At 40.8% G+C, this 13,438-nt stretch overlaps 1 protein-coding gene across 1 annotated transcript in view; it reads left to right on the top strand.

Moving 5' to 3' along the window:
- Positions 1-10,358, top strand: part of PID1 (phosphotyrosine interaction domain containing 1) — a 201,464-nt gene extending 191,106 nt beyond the window's left edge. The window contains exon 3 of the mRNA XM_036320418.1: positions 9,698-10,358. Within this exon, the coding sequence (XP_036176311.1) occupies positions 9,698-10,174 (477 nt within the window). The 3' untranslated portion in view covers positions 10,175-10,358. The remainder of the gene's footprint in view (positions 1-9,697) is intronic.
- The last annotated feature ends 3,080 nt before the right edge of the window (positions 10,359-13,438 follow it).

Below are 13,438 nucleotides of genomic sequence, written 5' to 3'. Positions count from 1 at the left end.
GAAAGCAGAAAGGGAGAGATCAGACTTGTCGAGAAATAAATTGTTCTTTGCCACTGAGGGGAACGGTGCCAGGTTTGACCATTGGGCAAGCTCACCAGAAGGGGCCAGATGAGGGAATGTGTGTTTCATTGCGGTGTCATTTTTATTAAGTGACTTTGTCTTCAGGAGCATACTCCGGTGCCTTTCAGATAAATCACTTCTGTCTTCACACATCTAAGAGCCATTTGACAGGACAAATTGCACATGGGGACTGCTTTGATAAGCACAAATGGGACACAACATTTCCAATCACTCTGCATCATTGGAACTAAGTTACAGTCTGAGTAACAGAAATAAATCTGTCACTTAAACACCTAATTGTGAGACATATGCTGTATTTCACAGTTGGAGCAACCTTCATCTCGGTTAGAGTGCAAAAACAGTCCTTAATTATCCCTCGGCATTGGGTCTTAGTAATTATTTTCCTCCATGGTATACATTTACACAATAAAAAGAAAACATATTCCCCAGTTATATTTCTATTAATATTTTCACAGATTCAATAAACATAACCCAAGAAAATACTTGGAAAGAACTGCTAAACAATAAAAACGTATTCTCAATATCTGTGACTGTAGGAAAGTTACTGGAATTTAAAACAAATCACTAAACAAAGGCACATGTGTAAAAATGTCCCAGAAAATATGGACTTTAGAAAATCTGCATTCTACTGCCAACATTGTTGCTACTATTAAAAAAGCATTAAAAATAAGTCTGTAAGCCTTTCTGGGTCGTCACCATCTCCTTTGGGGTTAACAAAAGTATGCTGTTAAAATTTGAGGCAGGTTCTCCCCAGGCAGTCGGCTCACTTACTGCCTTTTGGTCAGCCAACCAAGCCAGGACAAGCAGATATTCGGCAGAAAACTTTGAAGGGTAGCCTTATAGGGAACAGTAATGATTGGTCCTCATCCCAGTCTGGCCACAGGACAGTTGGATCCACTCTTACACGGATGAGTGTCAGGTAGATCTGCCAAAAAATAGACCCTAGAATGGCTCCCATGACTCACTTTGGAGAAAAAACAACAACACCTAGTTTTGTTTGAGAATCATCTGGGCTTCCTGTAAATGACCCACAGAAGCCTGGGGGGCTGAAGGGTAGGAACCCGGAGCTATCTGCCCAGGTGTGCTCTGAGCAGGGGCCAGGCCTCTCATGCTGACCTTCCAGGCTCTCAGCTGCCTTTGTTGAGGAATGTGTAAAGCCCTGCTCAGCATGGCGTTTGGTGCCCACAGCAATTCTGCATCATATGTTGTCTGGCTTGTTGGTAATTGACCCACAAGAGCAGAGTTGGGGCCAACTGAGCACACGTTTGATATTTGCTCTTCAGAGTTATTCTTTGAAGTGGGGATTGTTTGCTTTGTAAAACACCATTTCAAAGTTCTTGAGGAATGTGATATCTGAATATTAAGTATGCATTCTTATCTCCTTTCAATTATTGATGCTAGCATCAGAATTTAAATCTGGGCAATGCAAATACGTCTCGGGTTAAGGACTCTTTAAAAGTTTGACTCCAAACCCTTTTCAGAGTGTTTAACAAGACCCAGTAGAGTGTCTGACACCTTTTCATGTCCCTCACCAGGACTCAATCTCAGGTGTTTGCTTGGAGAAATGACCAAAGAGAAAGCAGATGATATAAAAATGAAAAATAAGGGGTCTGTGTAACCTTCAGGGAAAGAATTGGAGTAGTGGAAAGGTTCTTGGCCTTGGGGTGGAGGACCTGTGTTCCATGTCTTGCTCTTTGGGGCAAATGTCCTTATCTCCTTGGATATTAGAATCATCTTCTCTGCATCACAGACAAGGTGTTAAGTTGGCATGAATATCACCATTTAGCTCTAAAAAGCCCATAATGCTGATATACCTTTGAATCATCAACAATTAATTAAATATAATAAATATCAGTACTTTGAGTTTAAATCCTGAGAAAATTTGCTATTAGGTCTCCAAAATAAAGAAGGAAGATACCACAGAAAGGTAGAATAGATGCGGGCAGCCTGAAACAACTTTTAATTTTGCTATAAGATTACAATGAAGAGAAGGTGGAAACATCCCTAAGAGTGAAAACGCAGGTGTCTATTACCTTAACTGTCCAGTCAGGGCAAATGTAAAGTCACCAATGGCGTTCTTGCTGCCAGTCCATTTTTTTGGGAGACAAGTCTGCCTTCATCTCTTACCTCCATGTCTTCCTTGCTCTCACCTGCCTTCCCCTCTCCCTTGGCACTCTTCTAAAGCCCTCACCTGCCTGGTTTTCTACTGCAGCAGCATCTCAGAAAGCCAAACTACAGTGAGTATCAAGACGAATGAACCTTCCTTGAACACAGCTTGATCCAAGGGGTGAACTCCAAACTGGGGGTACTTTTGTCCTACTTATGCCATCTAAGAATTAAGACCTTTTTGCACCCAAGAGAAGTTTTCTGGATTCATTGAAAGTACTCAGGGAAGCTTGTGTGCTCTTCTCCCGAAGGCCAGCCTTGCTCTTGGAATGTTGAGTTCTGTGAACTTAGTGCTAAGCATCGTCAGTGTACTTGGAATGTAAGCCCCAAAACAGCAAGGAGCTTTGTCCATTTTGTTCACTAGTATACATGATTCCTAGTAGGTGCTCAGCAAACACTTATGACATGAATGTACAGATAAAGAAATTTAATTTTTAAGCCCAAAGCTTATCACTTTTATATTTCTCACAATAACTTCATGGATTTCACTGTAACCAACATTTATCCTTTAATACCTTCTTCATGGCCTAAAGCATGTAATACAGGTTCAAGGTCATGATTAGCATTGTGCTTGTGTTTACATTGTGGATTATGTGACTGACATATGGGTCCATCTCCACTTGTCAAAGTGTTAGTGAATTTGTGCTTCTCTGTGGTGGGCAAAGGAGTGTATTCAAGCTGGGACCATAAATCTTAGGGTTTTGTCTTTTCCTCTTCCTCTGAAATGTGCAGGTGGGAATTAATGTGGGAGCAAAGAGCTTGACTTTAGTATTTGACCCCAGGTTAAGAGAAACTCTTTTTTTCCCCTCTCATGTTTTGTCTTGTAGCCCAAAGGCTATTAGGATGCCCAGTTAAGGTGTCTCCATCCTGTGTTCATATAATGTGATTTTATGTCAGATGGGGAAAGGAAGTCTCCTACAGACAATGAAAGAACACCAAGACTTTTCATATCCTAAGAAAGACCTCAGGGGAGTCTTTGTTCTTGTCATGTCATCCCAGAGAAACCCCACAGTAAACCAAACCAAAGCCGGGATCGTGAGGTTTTGAAGCCGGGTTGATCCAGCCTGGAAGGTGGAAGATCCCCAGGAAACTAGGTGCTTGGGGTCTTCTGTGATCATCCATCTCACCTCACATTCTTGTTTAGGGGACCTTATCATTATCCACTCCATCTGACTGCCCTTTTTAGGGTGAGGCTAGTCAAGATCCTATACAAGGGTTTTTCAGGTTAGAATGAAATATGTACCGACCACCCAGAGGAAGGATTGGAATGGTGTCCACTCAGCTTGAAGGATGCATTTCAGCAACCAGGGTTTGTTTGCCACACATGAGCAGGGAATGGTAACTCATGAATGGAGAGCTGGCTGGGGTGTTGGAAAACTCATGGGTGGGAAGGAGAGGTTCCGAGGACACTGGTCTTCCCTGATCTGACACTGTTAATGCTGCAGACACTCTGGCGCGCCTGAGGGTTCCATGGCTTCTCTGTATTTCCACATGCTGTGAATATTCTAAAAAAATGTCTTAGTTGGGCCTGGGTTTAGTGCATTCACACATTGTCTGCATCTGGGGCATTGGTTTATGCCATTGAATGACACATGGGGAAAAACTTTCATTTTTTGCTCTGTTGATTTCTCTCAGAATGATTCATTCTTAATACATTTCTTGCCCAATATCTGTTTCTGCAACCAGAGAAAAGATGCTAGTATTTACTGTATATTTCCACCTGATTTTTACTCCTAAAGAGTCTTCTTGTCATCTTCCAAGTCCCCTGTTCCAGCACCCTGGGAGGTGACAGCCAAAAAAACAAATCTGTCTACCCTTTTGGACATGTTTAGTGACCAATTTCTTGACTCGTTTTTTCTTGTCTACTTTGTGGCTAGGGAAGATTGCAGTTCTTAAGGATGAGGCTAAGAGGGACTTATTCATCTAGTAGACATTCACCTCTTTCATAGGCGAGCAGGACAACAAGATCCTCATTAACCAGACCTGACATCGGTGGGTGCACAGCTGTGTTGGTGGTGGGTCCTCCTGAAGCAGCTTTGAATACTGAGTCCTGTGTTCTTACTCACAAGGAGGAAGCATCCACAGAAGGGTGTGCAAGGAAGTCCCCCACAGGAATACTGTGGCCAGAAGTGATCTATCAATACATTTAGAGTAAGTCCCTGAAACAGCAATGGCATAGGAGGATACAGGAATAACACCTACATTTTAGGGTTTCTCTGCAGTGAGACACATGTACTCTGTGGTCCCTTATCCACAGAGGGCACGGCTGCATGCACAGCAAGAGCAAATCATTGGTATTTTGAGACAACTAATTTTTAAAAAGTTTTTACTCTATTTCCCTTGAAAAGCAGAGCCATACGCTATCTTCCTTCTAAACTATATATATATATATATATATATATATATATATATATATATATATATATATTTCACTTTTTTCTTCAGTGACTTATAGGCAGCTACATGGATTAATGCCCGACTCTGGAGAATTTACTAGTAGTGGGAGATTTAGGAAATGGGCAGGCAGGCAGATAGCAAGTAATTAACTGACACGGGGAAGTGCACAGGTTAAGTCAGGGACCCTTCTGAGGGGAAGCTATGTTGGGATGTCATTTTATCATTTCGCATTTCATTTTTAAGGAAACTATTTAGATCATTATTTTTATTCCATGTCTAGGGAAAATCTAGTCCGATCATTCTTTTCCTATATGTCTTTAAGAAGTGTCAACTTGTTGATTTTATGTCATTGTATATACATAACCTCATGGGATTTTAGACAATGTTATCTGCTCCACAAAGGCAACAAACAAGAGTTTCATTGACTTCCTAAGGTTCACCCAGCAGCGTAAGTTCTACCCTCTGACTCCTGCTCTGCGTTGAGCAGATCCTGCAGGAACCAGTTCATTACTGGGACTGTTTAGAAAGCTTTGGGCAGGGTTAGCTCCTTTGAATCAAGAGAAGACTCATCCAAGAGCCTTGCAAGGCCTGAGGTGAGGGGAGCCCTGTACATTCAAGCAGCAGGAGCTGCTGTCACTAGGGAACTGGCCATTTGCTGGTACTTCAGGGCATTTTTGCTAATTCTGTGCTGGTAGGAAGGACTTGTCTGTCCACCACCGCCTCTGTGGCCTTCATTATAAATTGAGAGCAGACATCAGTTGTGGTTCCCAGGAACACTTGGTGTGATTGTTGGCCCTTGTCAGTATCCCCATGTAGCAGAGTCATCGCATGATCCGCTTACAGCTTTCCTCCATCTGCAGGCTTGGTAACACTCTGCAAGATGAAGCTAATGGAATATTCAGGATCAGTGCTAAGAACATATTTAGGCTCCTCTTTGCACAGAAAACTTGTGGGAAAATTCCAAGAGTCTGGAGTTCTTGAGATTAACTTTCATTTTCTTTGATTTCATTTTAAGTATATTCTATATTTTTTGTTTTCGAAAACAGATGATCTATTATAAATAAATTATATAAAATATAATAGTATATCATATACATGTATTATTTTATTATTTGTGCACCATTTTACCTGACAATTTTCTAGGGTTTTTGCTTCTTACTTTCTGCAGTTATAAAACAGAATGCATTTTTAAAGAACTGCCTATGCCTATATTGTCATGAAGAAGAGTGTCATTGGCAAAAGCACTAGACAAAAAAATGTTGTTCATTCTATGGAAAGACCCACTGTATTTGGATGCTCATAGAAATCCAAAATTTCTCTGATAGTACAAAGATGGGAAAAATGAATAACTGGCTGAAAGTGAAATCGGTTGTAAATGCCTCTCATCTGATAGCAAAATGGTCCAGGAATTCAACACATGTCTTTTCAGGCTGTCTTTTCTGAGCAATTTTCTTCACAAATAATCAAAATATTCCTGAAATCCCAACACTCGGAAGTGTAAGTTATGTCTCCCAGTACTACCACCTCACCTAAGGTTCTTGTCTTTTAAAATGGGTTAGTGATAATAATATTAGATCCTGAACCACAGTGAACCTATATATACCATGTGCTTCTTCCTCTAAGTGTGACACAAATATTTGTTACTACTCTTCAGTGTCTGTGTGGCTTGATTTGGTTGAGGATGTATGTCAGTAGGGGCTTAGGACCTTATGGTTTAATGTGTAGAGTGTAGTCAGATGATCATAGTGAAAGGGGACCACTGAATAAAGACACTTCCATAATAAGTTTAATTTCAAGAGATTACAGCTATGTATTATGTTGTACCTCAGTGTTTCAAAATTGCTTTTATAAATGTCTGCATATTATTTGTAGCTTTCATTATTGCCTAATAAACTTCTTGAGCTACTAATCCCCACTCTACCCTTCTCTAAAGCACACTTTAACAATAAAACTTTATGTCCCTTAAAATCTTTAGTTTTTAAGTAATAAATATTTATAAGGGAGGATTATATTTTGTCTTCGTTGTCAAAATTTTACCACTATGAAATTGCTTCCTGTTGGAGTGAGTCATTTACCACTTCTAATATTGTTTTAAAGCTCATCCTTTGGCTACATTGCAATAGAAGACACTGTAATTTTTAAAACTTGTGTGTGGGAGTTGGGATAAAGGTGTGATCCTATTGGCAAATCAAAGGAGTTTTCCTCCATCAGAAGAATTTTTGTATGAAATATAAAGTTATTCCTAGTTTCAGTGGAGCGTAAAAGAGAATATGCTTTTACTCCAAGCACTGAAACTTATTTTTCTAATACTTGCGTTTAAACTTCCAGAAGTAAAGATGTCATAGGAATGACTGAGGTGCTGATACAGGTACAACTTGGACGAATGCTGAAAACATTACTCCAAGTGAAAGAAGTCAACAGGAAAGGCCACATATTGTATGATTCCACTTATATGAAACAGGAAGAACAGGGAATCCATAGAGACAGAAAGCAGATTGGTGGTTGCCAGGGCCTTGGGAGATGGGACAATGGAGAAAGATTGTTTAATAGGCACTATGTCGCCTTTGGAGGTGATGAAAATATCTTGGAGCCAGTTAGAGCAGATAGTTGTACAACATTTTGACTACTAAATGCTACTGAATCACATGCTTTAAAATGGTTAAGTTTTATATGATGTAAATTTTCATGTCAGTAAAAAATAAAGCTGTTAAAAATAATAAAGATATCACAAAGTACCACATATAGAAGGTACATTTTTAGTAAAGGGTATTGAAGAACCCTGTGTTGTGCATTTGCTCACAAAGCCACCTTTATTATCTGACTCCAATCCAGAGAGACACAGAGCTGTCCAACCAGTTGCTCTCTTTGGGGAGCTTGAGCATTTGCAGTATCTGAGTTATTTCCCCCCTACAGTATACTGTCAGTTTTATCTCTGAAATATCTTTGCCACGTGTCTCCTCAGTCCTTTCCCACTACCGACACTCATAATTCAGTTCACCTTTGCCTCCGGGCTGGGTTGTTGGTACAACATCTTGCCTGAGCATTCTGCTCTTAGTCAGCCCTCCCCATCCATCTTTCTTCGTGGCATCATCAGCTCTTCCAAGTTTTCAACCTTGATCAAATCCAGGCCTTCCTCGGGCTGTAGATTTTTAGTGGCATTCCATCAAGAGGAAAGAAGTCCCTACTCTGGCTTATGCCACAACCTAATTAATGTGTGGTCAGGTCAAAGCAGCCCCTTTGCCCACCTGGGGCTTTTCCCACTGCAGCCCTTGCTTGCCTTTCTGCTCCCTCCTTCTCACACCACCTTGACTTGCTGGGCTCCTATCTGGATTTTGAGGTCCTGATGCCTTGAAATCCAATGACTCTTCTCTCTGAGGCCTTCTGCCAGTAGGGAACCACACTTCCTTCCCCTGAATGTTCAGGGTACTATGTAGTACTCCTTGTCGTCCTTTTCATGGTCTTCCTTAGATTGTAATGATGTCCGTGCATGTGCAAAGGGCTAGTGGTGTCCAGTATGATCTATCCACTTGGTGAACCGTGGAGCTAGGATTAAATCTTGACTCTGCCTGCCGCTGAACACATATCCATTTGCTTTCCATTGATTTTTGGGCCACCCCATCTTCACTTTACCCCTCTCGCATGCCCACCTGGCATATTGCCATTATGTATAACTAAAGGCCCGATGCACAAAATTTGTGCAAGGGGCTTGGCCCTCTCAGCCTTGGTGGCTTGCCTCAGCCCTCGCAGCCACCCTGGCTTCATCTGGAAGGTCATCCCGAAGGACGTCCAGAAGGTGGTTCAGCTGTCCAATCTAATTAGCATATTATGATTTTATTATTATCGATAAGTTCTGAATATTTCTAGAATGTGCAGCTTTTATGCCTCTTTACTAAGGAGCTATGTTTTTAAAGGGGGTATCCAATTAACTCTTGTATAAGAGATAAAGCACAAGAAGTTGTAACTACTTAACTTCTGTGCGCTAAAATTTTTGTACGTGGCCCTTTATAGTTCCACTAAATGTCAATATTGATTTGGAATCACTGTGACAAAATGTCCTTTCTCACCATTTCTATGGACCTTTTTTTTCTGGTCTTTTCTTCCTCAAATCCATAGTATTTATATTTGTGTCACTAATTTTGCACCAAATCATATACTATTTTGTATTATTTCTTAAATTATATCTTCAGTGTTATGCATTTCCATAATGATAGCAGTTCTACCTATTTTGATGAATAAAAAAAATGAAAGAATAAAAAAATCCCTTATTGGTATTCTTAGACACGTTTTTAAGAAGTCACTATTTGAATCACTTGGAATTATTTTCTTTTGTTTTCGTACTGCCCATCTAGCTATTTGATAAGCAAGCATTCTCAGTCTCCAACCATCTGTAGATCTTTCATTTATTATCACTATAACCAGATGGTGCCCATCTATTCCAAAACTGTTTAGGTTGAAAAACAACTGTATTGCTATATTTTCAAAAATTACCTTGGAAAGAAACCAATCATGTTTTAGGCCATAATTTAAACAGAACATTTTTTCCTGTGTCCTTGGCATTTGCTAGAAGCAAGAAGCTCAAGGGAAAGTGAACATTGACAGATATGGAAAGAGACCAGACTAGGAGATGTTTAATAAGGATTTTGTTTTTCAGATGCACCATCCTATGACTCCTTTGTATCATTAAATTCTGCTTGTGTTTGGTTGAAAATAAACTTCAAGGATTGTAGGATTGTAAAGAAATGACAAATTATATAATATACCATCATTTTCTAATATGAGTTTTAAAGGGGTGTAGGGAGAGGGAGAGTAGTTCTCTAGAACTAGATTTTTAAACTCCAACTCTAATATTTAAAGAATTCAATATTTTTGCCAAGTGGGCCACTTGTTAGGGAGAAAGGTAAAAATTCTGATGGCAGTTATGACATTTAGGGAGCAAGAAAAATGTCTTTCCACCTTCCCATGTGACATCATGAATGAGAACATTGAAATGAACAGCTAGCACAAAGACTTTACTATTGACCTCTCCCTTTTTCTTCCTCTATTTCCTCTGCAGGTTACCTATCTGGGTAAAGTCCCTACCACAGGCATGCAGTTTTTTTCAGGCTGCACAGAAAAGCCAGTCATTGAGCTCTGGAAGAAGCACACACTAGCCCGAGAAGATATCTTTCCAGCCAATGTCCTTCTGGAAATCCGACCATTCCAAGTGTGTCTTCATCATCTTGACCACAAAGGGGAGGCTACGGTCCACATGGATACCTTCCAAGTGGCTCGCATCGCTTACTGCACTGCCGACCACAACGTGAGCCCCAACATCTTCGCCTGGGTCTACAGGGAGATCAACGATGACCTGTCCTACCAGATGGACTGTCATGCTGTTGAGTGTGAGAGCAAGCTGGAGGCCAAGAAGCTGGCCCACGCCATGATGGAGGCTTTTAAGAAGACTTTCCACAGTATGAAGAGTGATGGCCGGATCCACAGGAACAGCTCCTCTGAGGAGGTCTCCCAGGGATTAGAATCTGATGACGGCTGAAGGGATTTAGAGGGCTTCAGAAAAGGCAGCCTTGGTCCAGGAATTCCAGACCATATGAATATGCAACGATTCCAATTTCAGATGAAAGACTGCCAAACTATTGGCCGACCAAGCTTTTTAAATTCAGAAGAGCAACTCTAAATCTAAAGAAATGTATTATTAAAGTAATTACGTTACATTGAAACCTGCTGCTGCTGTGACTGTGAGGAGGGTGGGAGTGTGGATGGGGAGGAAAGTTCTAGACTCTCTCTTTTTCTTTGCTCATTCCCCAGTGCCTCCCTGTAGGAGAGCTCCATGCTGATTTTCACCATTCTCAGGCAAAGACACTGAGGCTGTTATGTGATGGACAATTCCAGTTTGCCTTATGAAACCCAACAAGAATGTTAGATGCACTTATCGGATCATTAGTCAAGGGGGAAGGGGGTGAGTACTGATGCTGGTGCGGAAGTCGCAGGGCTAAAGGAAAAGTCAGGTGGATTTGAGCCTGAGACTCCTCTCCCATGTTTCAGATCCTCTCCTCAGTAAGCCAATCAGCACAGCCTTCATTGAGCTTTACAACTAACCGTCTGATAGTTGGCAGTTAATTCACAGTTAAAGATAATGCTTTTATTTACATAAATATATCAAGTAGTGCCCTCTTATTGTATTCACTTCATCTATTTTCTTAGAATCCTTGCAACTACTAATGACCCTTCCCTCCTCCTGCCCCATCCACCCTTGTTCCCCTTCTAACCCATGCCAACATCCCCACAGGGATGGATTCTCAACATACACTGCAGGACACCCAAAGGGAGGAAAATCCCCGAGCAGATGAAATCAACTGTCAAACCAGCTAGGAGTTTAAAACAACCACCACCACAACAGAAACCTTGGAAAAAGGGAATGAGTTATCAGCAAGTGAACAAACTCCATGCAGGCCGTCCTTTCTTTCAACCCCCATTTGTGGTAACTTATGGTCCTGTCTAACGAGTCCTTCCAGGCAAGCTTCATATCTGACTTGGTGTCACCAAGGAAGCCTTGCCGCCATCACTCAACCTTGTACTCCAGTGAGTTCTCTAAACTTGGCTTGTCTGTGTTCAACTTAATCTAAAGAGAAATCTGACCCCGTGATCTTCAAATTGAGAACATCTCAGAGTTAGGATCGCCAGTGCATTCACTGTTTCTAATGAGAAGTTCTCACTAAAGCTGAGATTTCTCAGTTTCTTAGATCTTTCAATGTCATAAAATGCCAAGGGTCATCATTGTATGAAATTGAGAGGATTTGTTAAAATACAGACATTTAAGGCTGAGAGCAGATGGCTAGTTTCCCAGGGAATGCTCATTGATTGAAGTTGGTTTTTAATCCTGGTGATGGTAGGGGCACTGGGGCACCTTACAGAAAGAAGCCTTAAATGAGAGTTAATAGCATCTGGAGAGCAACAGTGTTGGTGTTTTGATCTTTGTATCTGTGTGTCCCTATATGCATCTGTGTTGTGTATGTACCCCCATGTGTGGGTCTGGGTTTAAGGCATGTAGAATTAGCATGGAGTCATATTGAGGAGAACCCGCCCCTTGGAGATATGCTTGCTGCTTTCCAACACATGTAAACTATTCTTTAGCATAAATGCATTCATTCTTTAATAAAATATGTTTGCATTAATAAAACTGAGGCGTTTCCTACTTTATGTCTTTCCTATTTATGTAAAAATAGAGGAGATTAAGTAAATAGGGCATTCTATCTAAGAACATGTTCAAACTTGGTCATAAATAACCCATTCCTTGATTGTGTTTAAAAAATTGTTTTCTCCTTTTTATTTTTTTTAAAAAAAGATTTTTATAGAGAAAGGAAGGGAGAGGGAGAGAGAAACATGAAGACATGGATTGTCTGCCTGCCTCCTGCGCACCCCCTACTGTGGATTGAACCCACAACCTTGGCATGTGCCCTGACCTGGAATTGAACCAGGAACCTTCCAGTGATGGGATGATGCCTAATCAACTGAGCAACACCAGCCGTGGCTGCATTTTATTTTCTAACACTCGATTTATATCTGATCGCTGTCCCTTAAATGAGATGGTAACGTTCAAAAAGAACACAGTTATTTAGGGTGCTCAACTGATTTCAGAGGAGAGCCTTTGGGAACATTTGGCAAATGATTGGAATTTGTAAAATCTCACCTACATCTTTGGAGTCCCACAGTGAAATCCCGGAAGGTAAACATGGAGTGATTCCTCTTGACATGACTTGTTAAAAATGTCTCCTCCAGGCTGTGATTTCCTGGAATGTCCCATTTTTCTGGCCAGGCAGGTGTCCTGGAGCCTGTGTGTCTTGAGCAACGCCCTTTGTGAATCATTAACAAATGTAGGGGCCTCTGCAGTGAAATATGGTGCCTCCTGAGGCATGAACTCAAGTTGAGAATAACTATCTAACTCCTCTAATTAAAATGGCATTTTCTCTCAAGTTGAACTCTTTTCAATTTCAGGTTTACTCTGTCATCCTTGAATATGCTTCTAATAGTGGGGGGGGGGGGGAAGCAATAACAAACCCAGCCAGTATATATTTCAAAACAATGCAATTTCCCTCTATCAGTACAAGTTGAATCCCAAGTGCACGTATGGTTAGTTATTGCAGAGAGCATTTGCTAGTTGTTTTTTTGTTTGTTTTTTCAGGGTACTACGTGTGGTGTGGTGTGCTAAGGAATTGACTCTGATAATATTGGCAGGAGCTTTTGTTTGAGATGATTAGTAAACAATTTAAGGAAAAATACACAACGGCATCTTTCAAATAGCTAATGAAGTCTTTTGGGGGAGCCAATACTAATTCCCCAGGGAGGGATGGTTCACACTGGTGTTAATGTTTTTCAGTGGTTCTCTCCTTTCTGTACTCTCCTTTCTGTACTGACTGTCACAGGCACTTTTGTGCACATTCACTCAGATGCCCCTCGGAAGGACCCTGCAGGTGACTATGACAGTTACTTTATAGATGAGGAAATCGAGGCTCAGAGCGGTTCCCGAATTGGCCAAGACAGCACAGCTAGGATGTGTTGGAAGGTAACTAGAACCCACTGAATTCTTTCTGGTCCAGGGCTGTGGCTCTGTTTAGGTAAGATCCACCACTTTTGATTTTTTTATTTCCATTCCTCTTAAAACACTCTAGCTTATTTTAAATTAACATACTAAACCACTATAAGTAAACATCATTTGCTCTTCATTTTTGAAGTCTTTTTGATGGCAATAGAGTTTTAAAAGCAAACAAAGGCCCAAGAAGTTTGATTTCAGCACAATTAA

The sequence above is a fragment of the Myotis myotis genome, unplaced genomic scaffold (assembly GCF_014108235.1).
Source record: "Myotis myotis isolate mMyoMyo1 unplaced genomic scaffold, mMyoMyo1.p scaffold_m19_p_8, whole genome shotgun sequence".
Lineage (NCBI taxonomy): Eukaryota > Metazoa > Chordata > Mammalia > Chiroptera > Vespertilionidae > Myotis > Myotis myotis.
The sequence above is the reverse complement of the archived record's forward strand: the minus strand, read 5'-3'. Positions and strand labels throughout refer to the sequence as shown.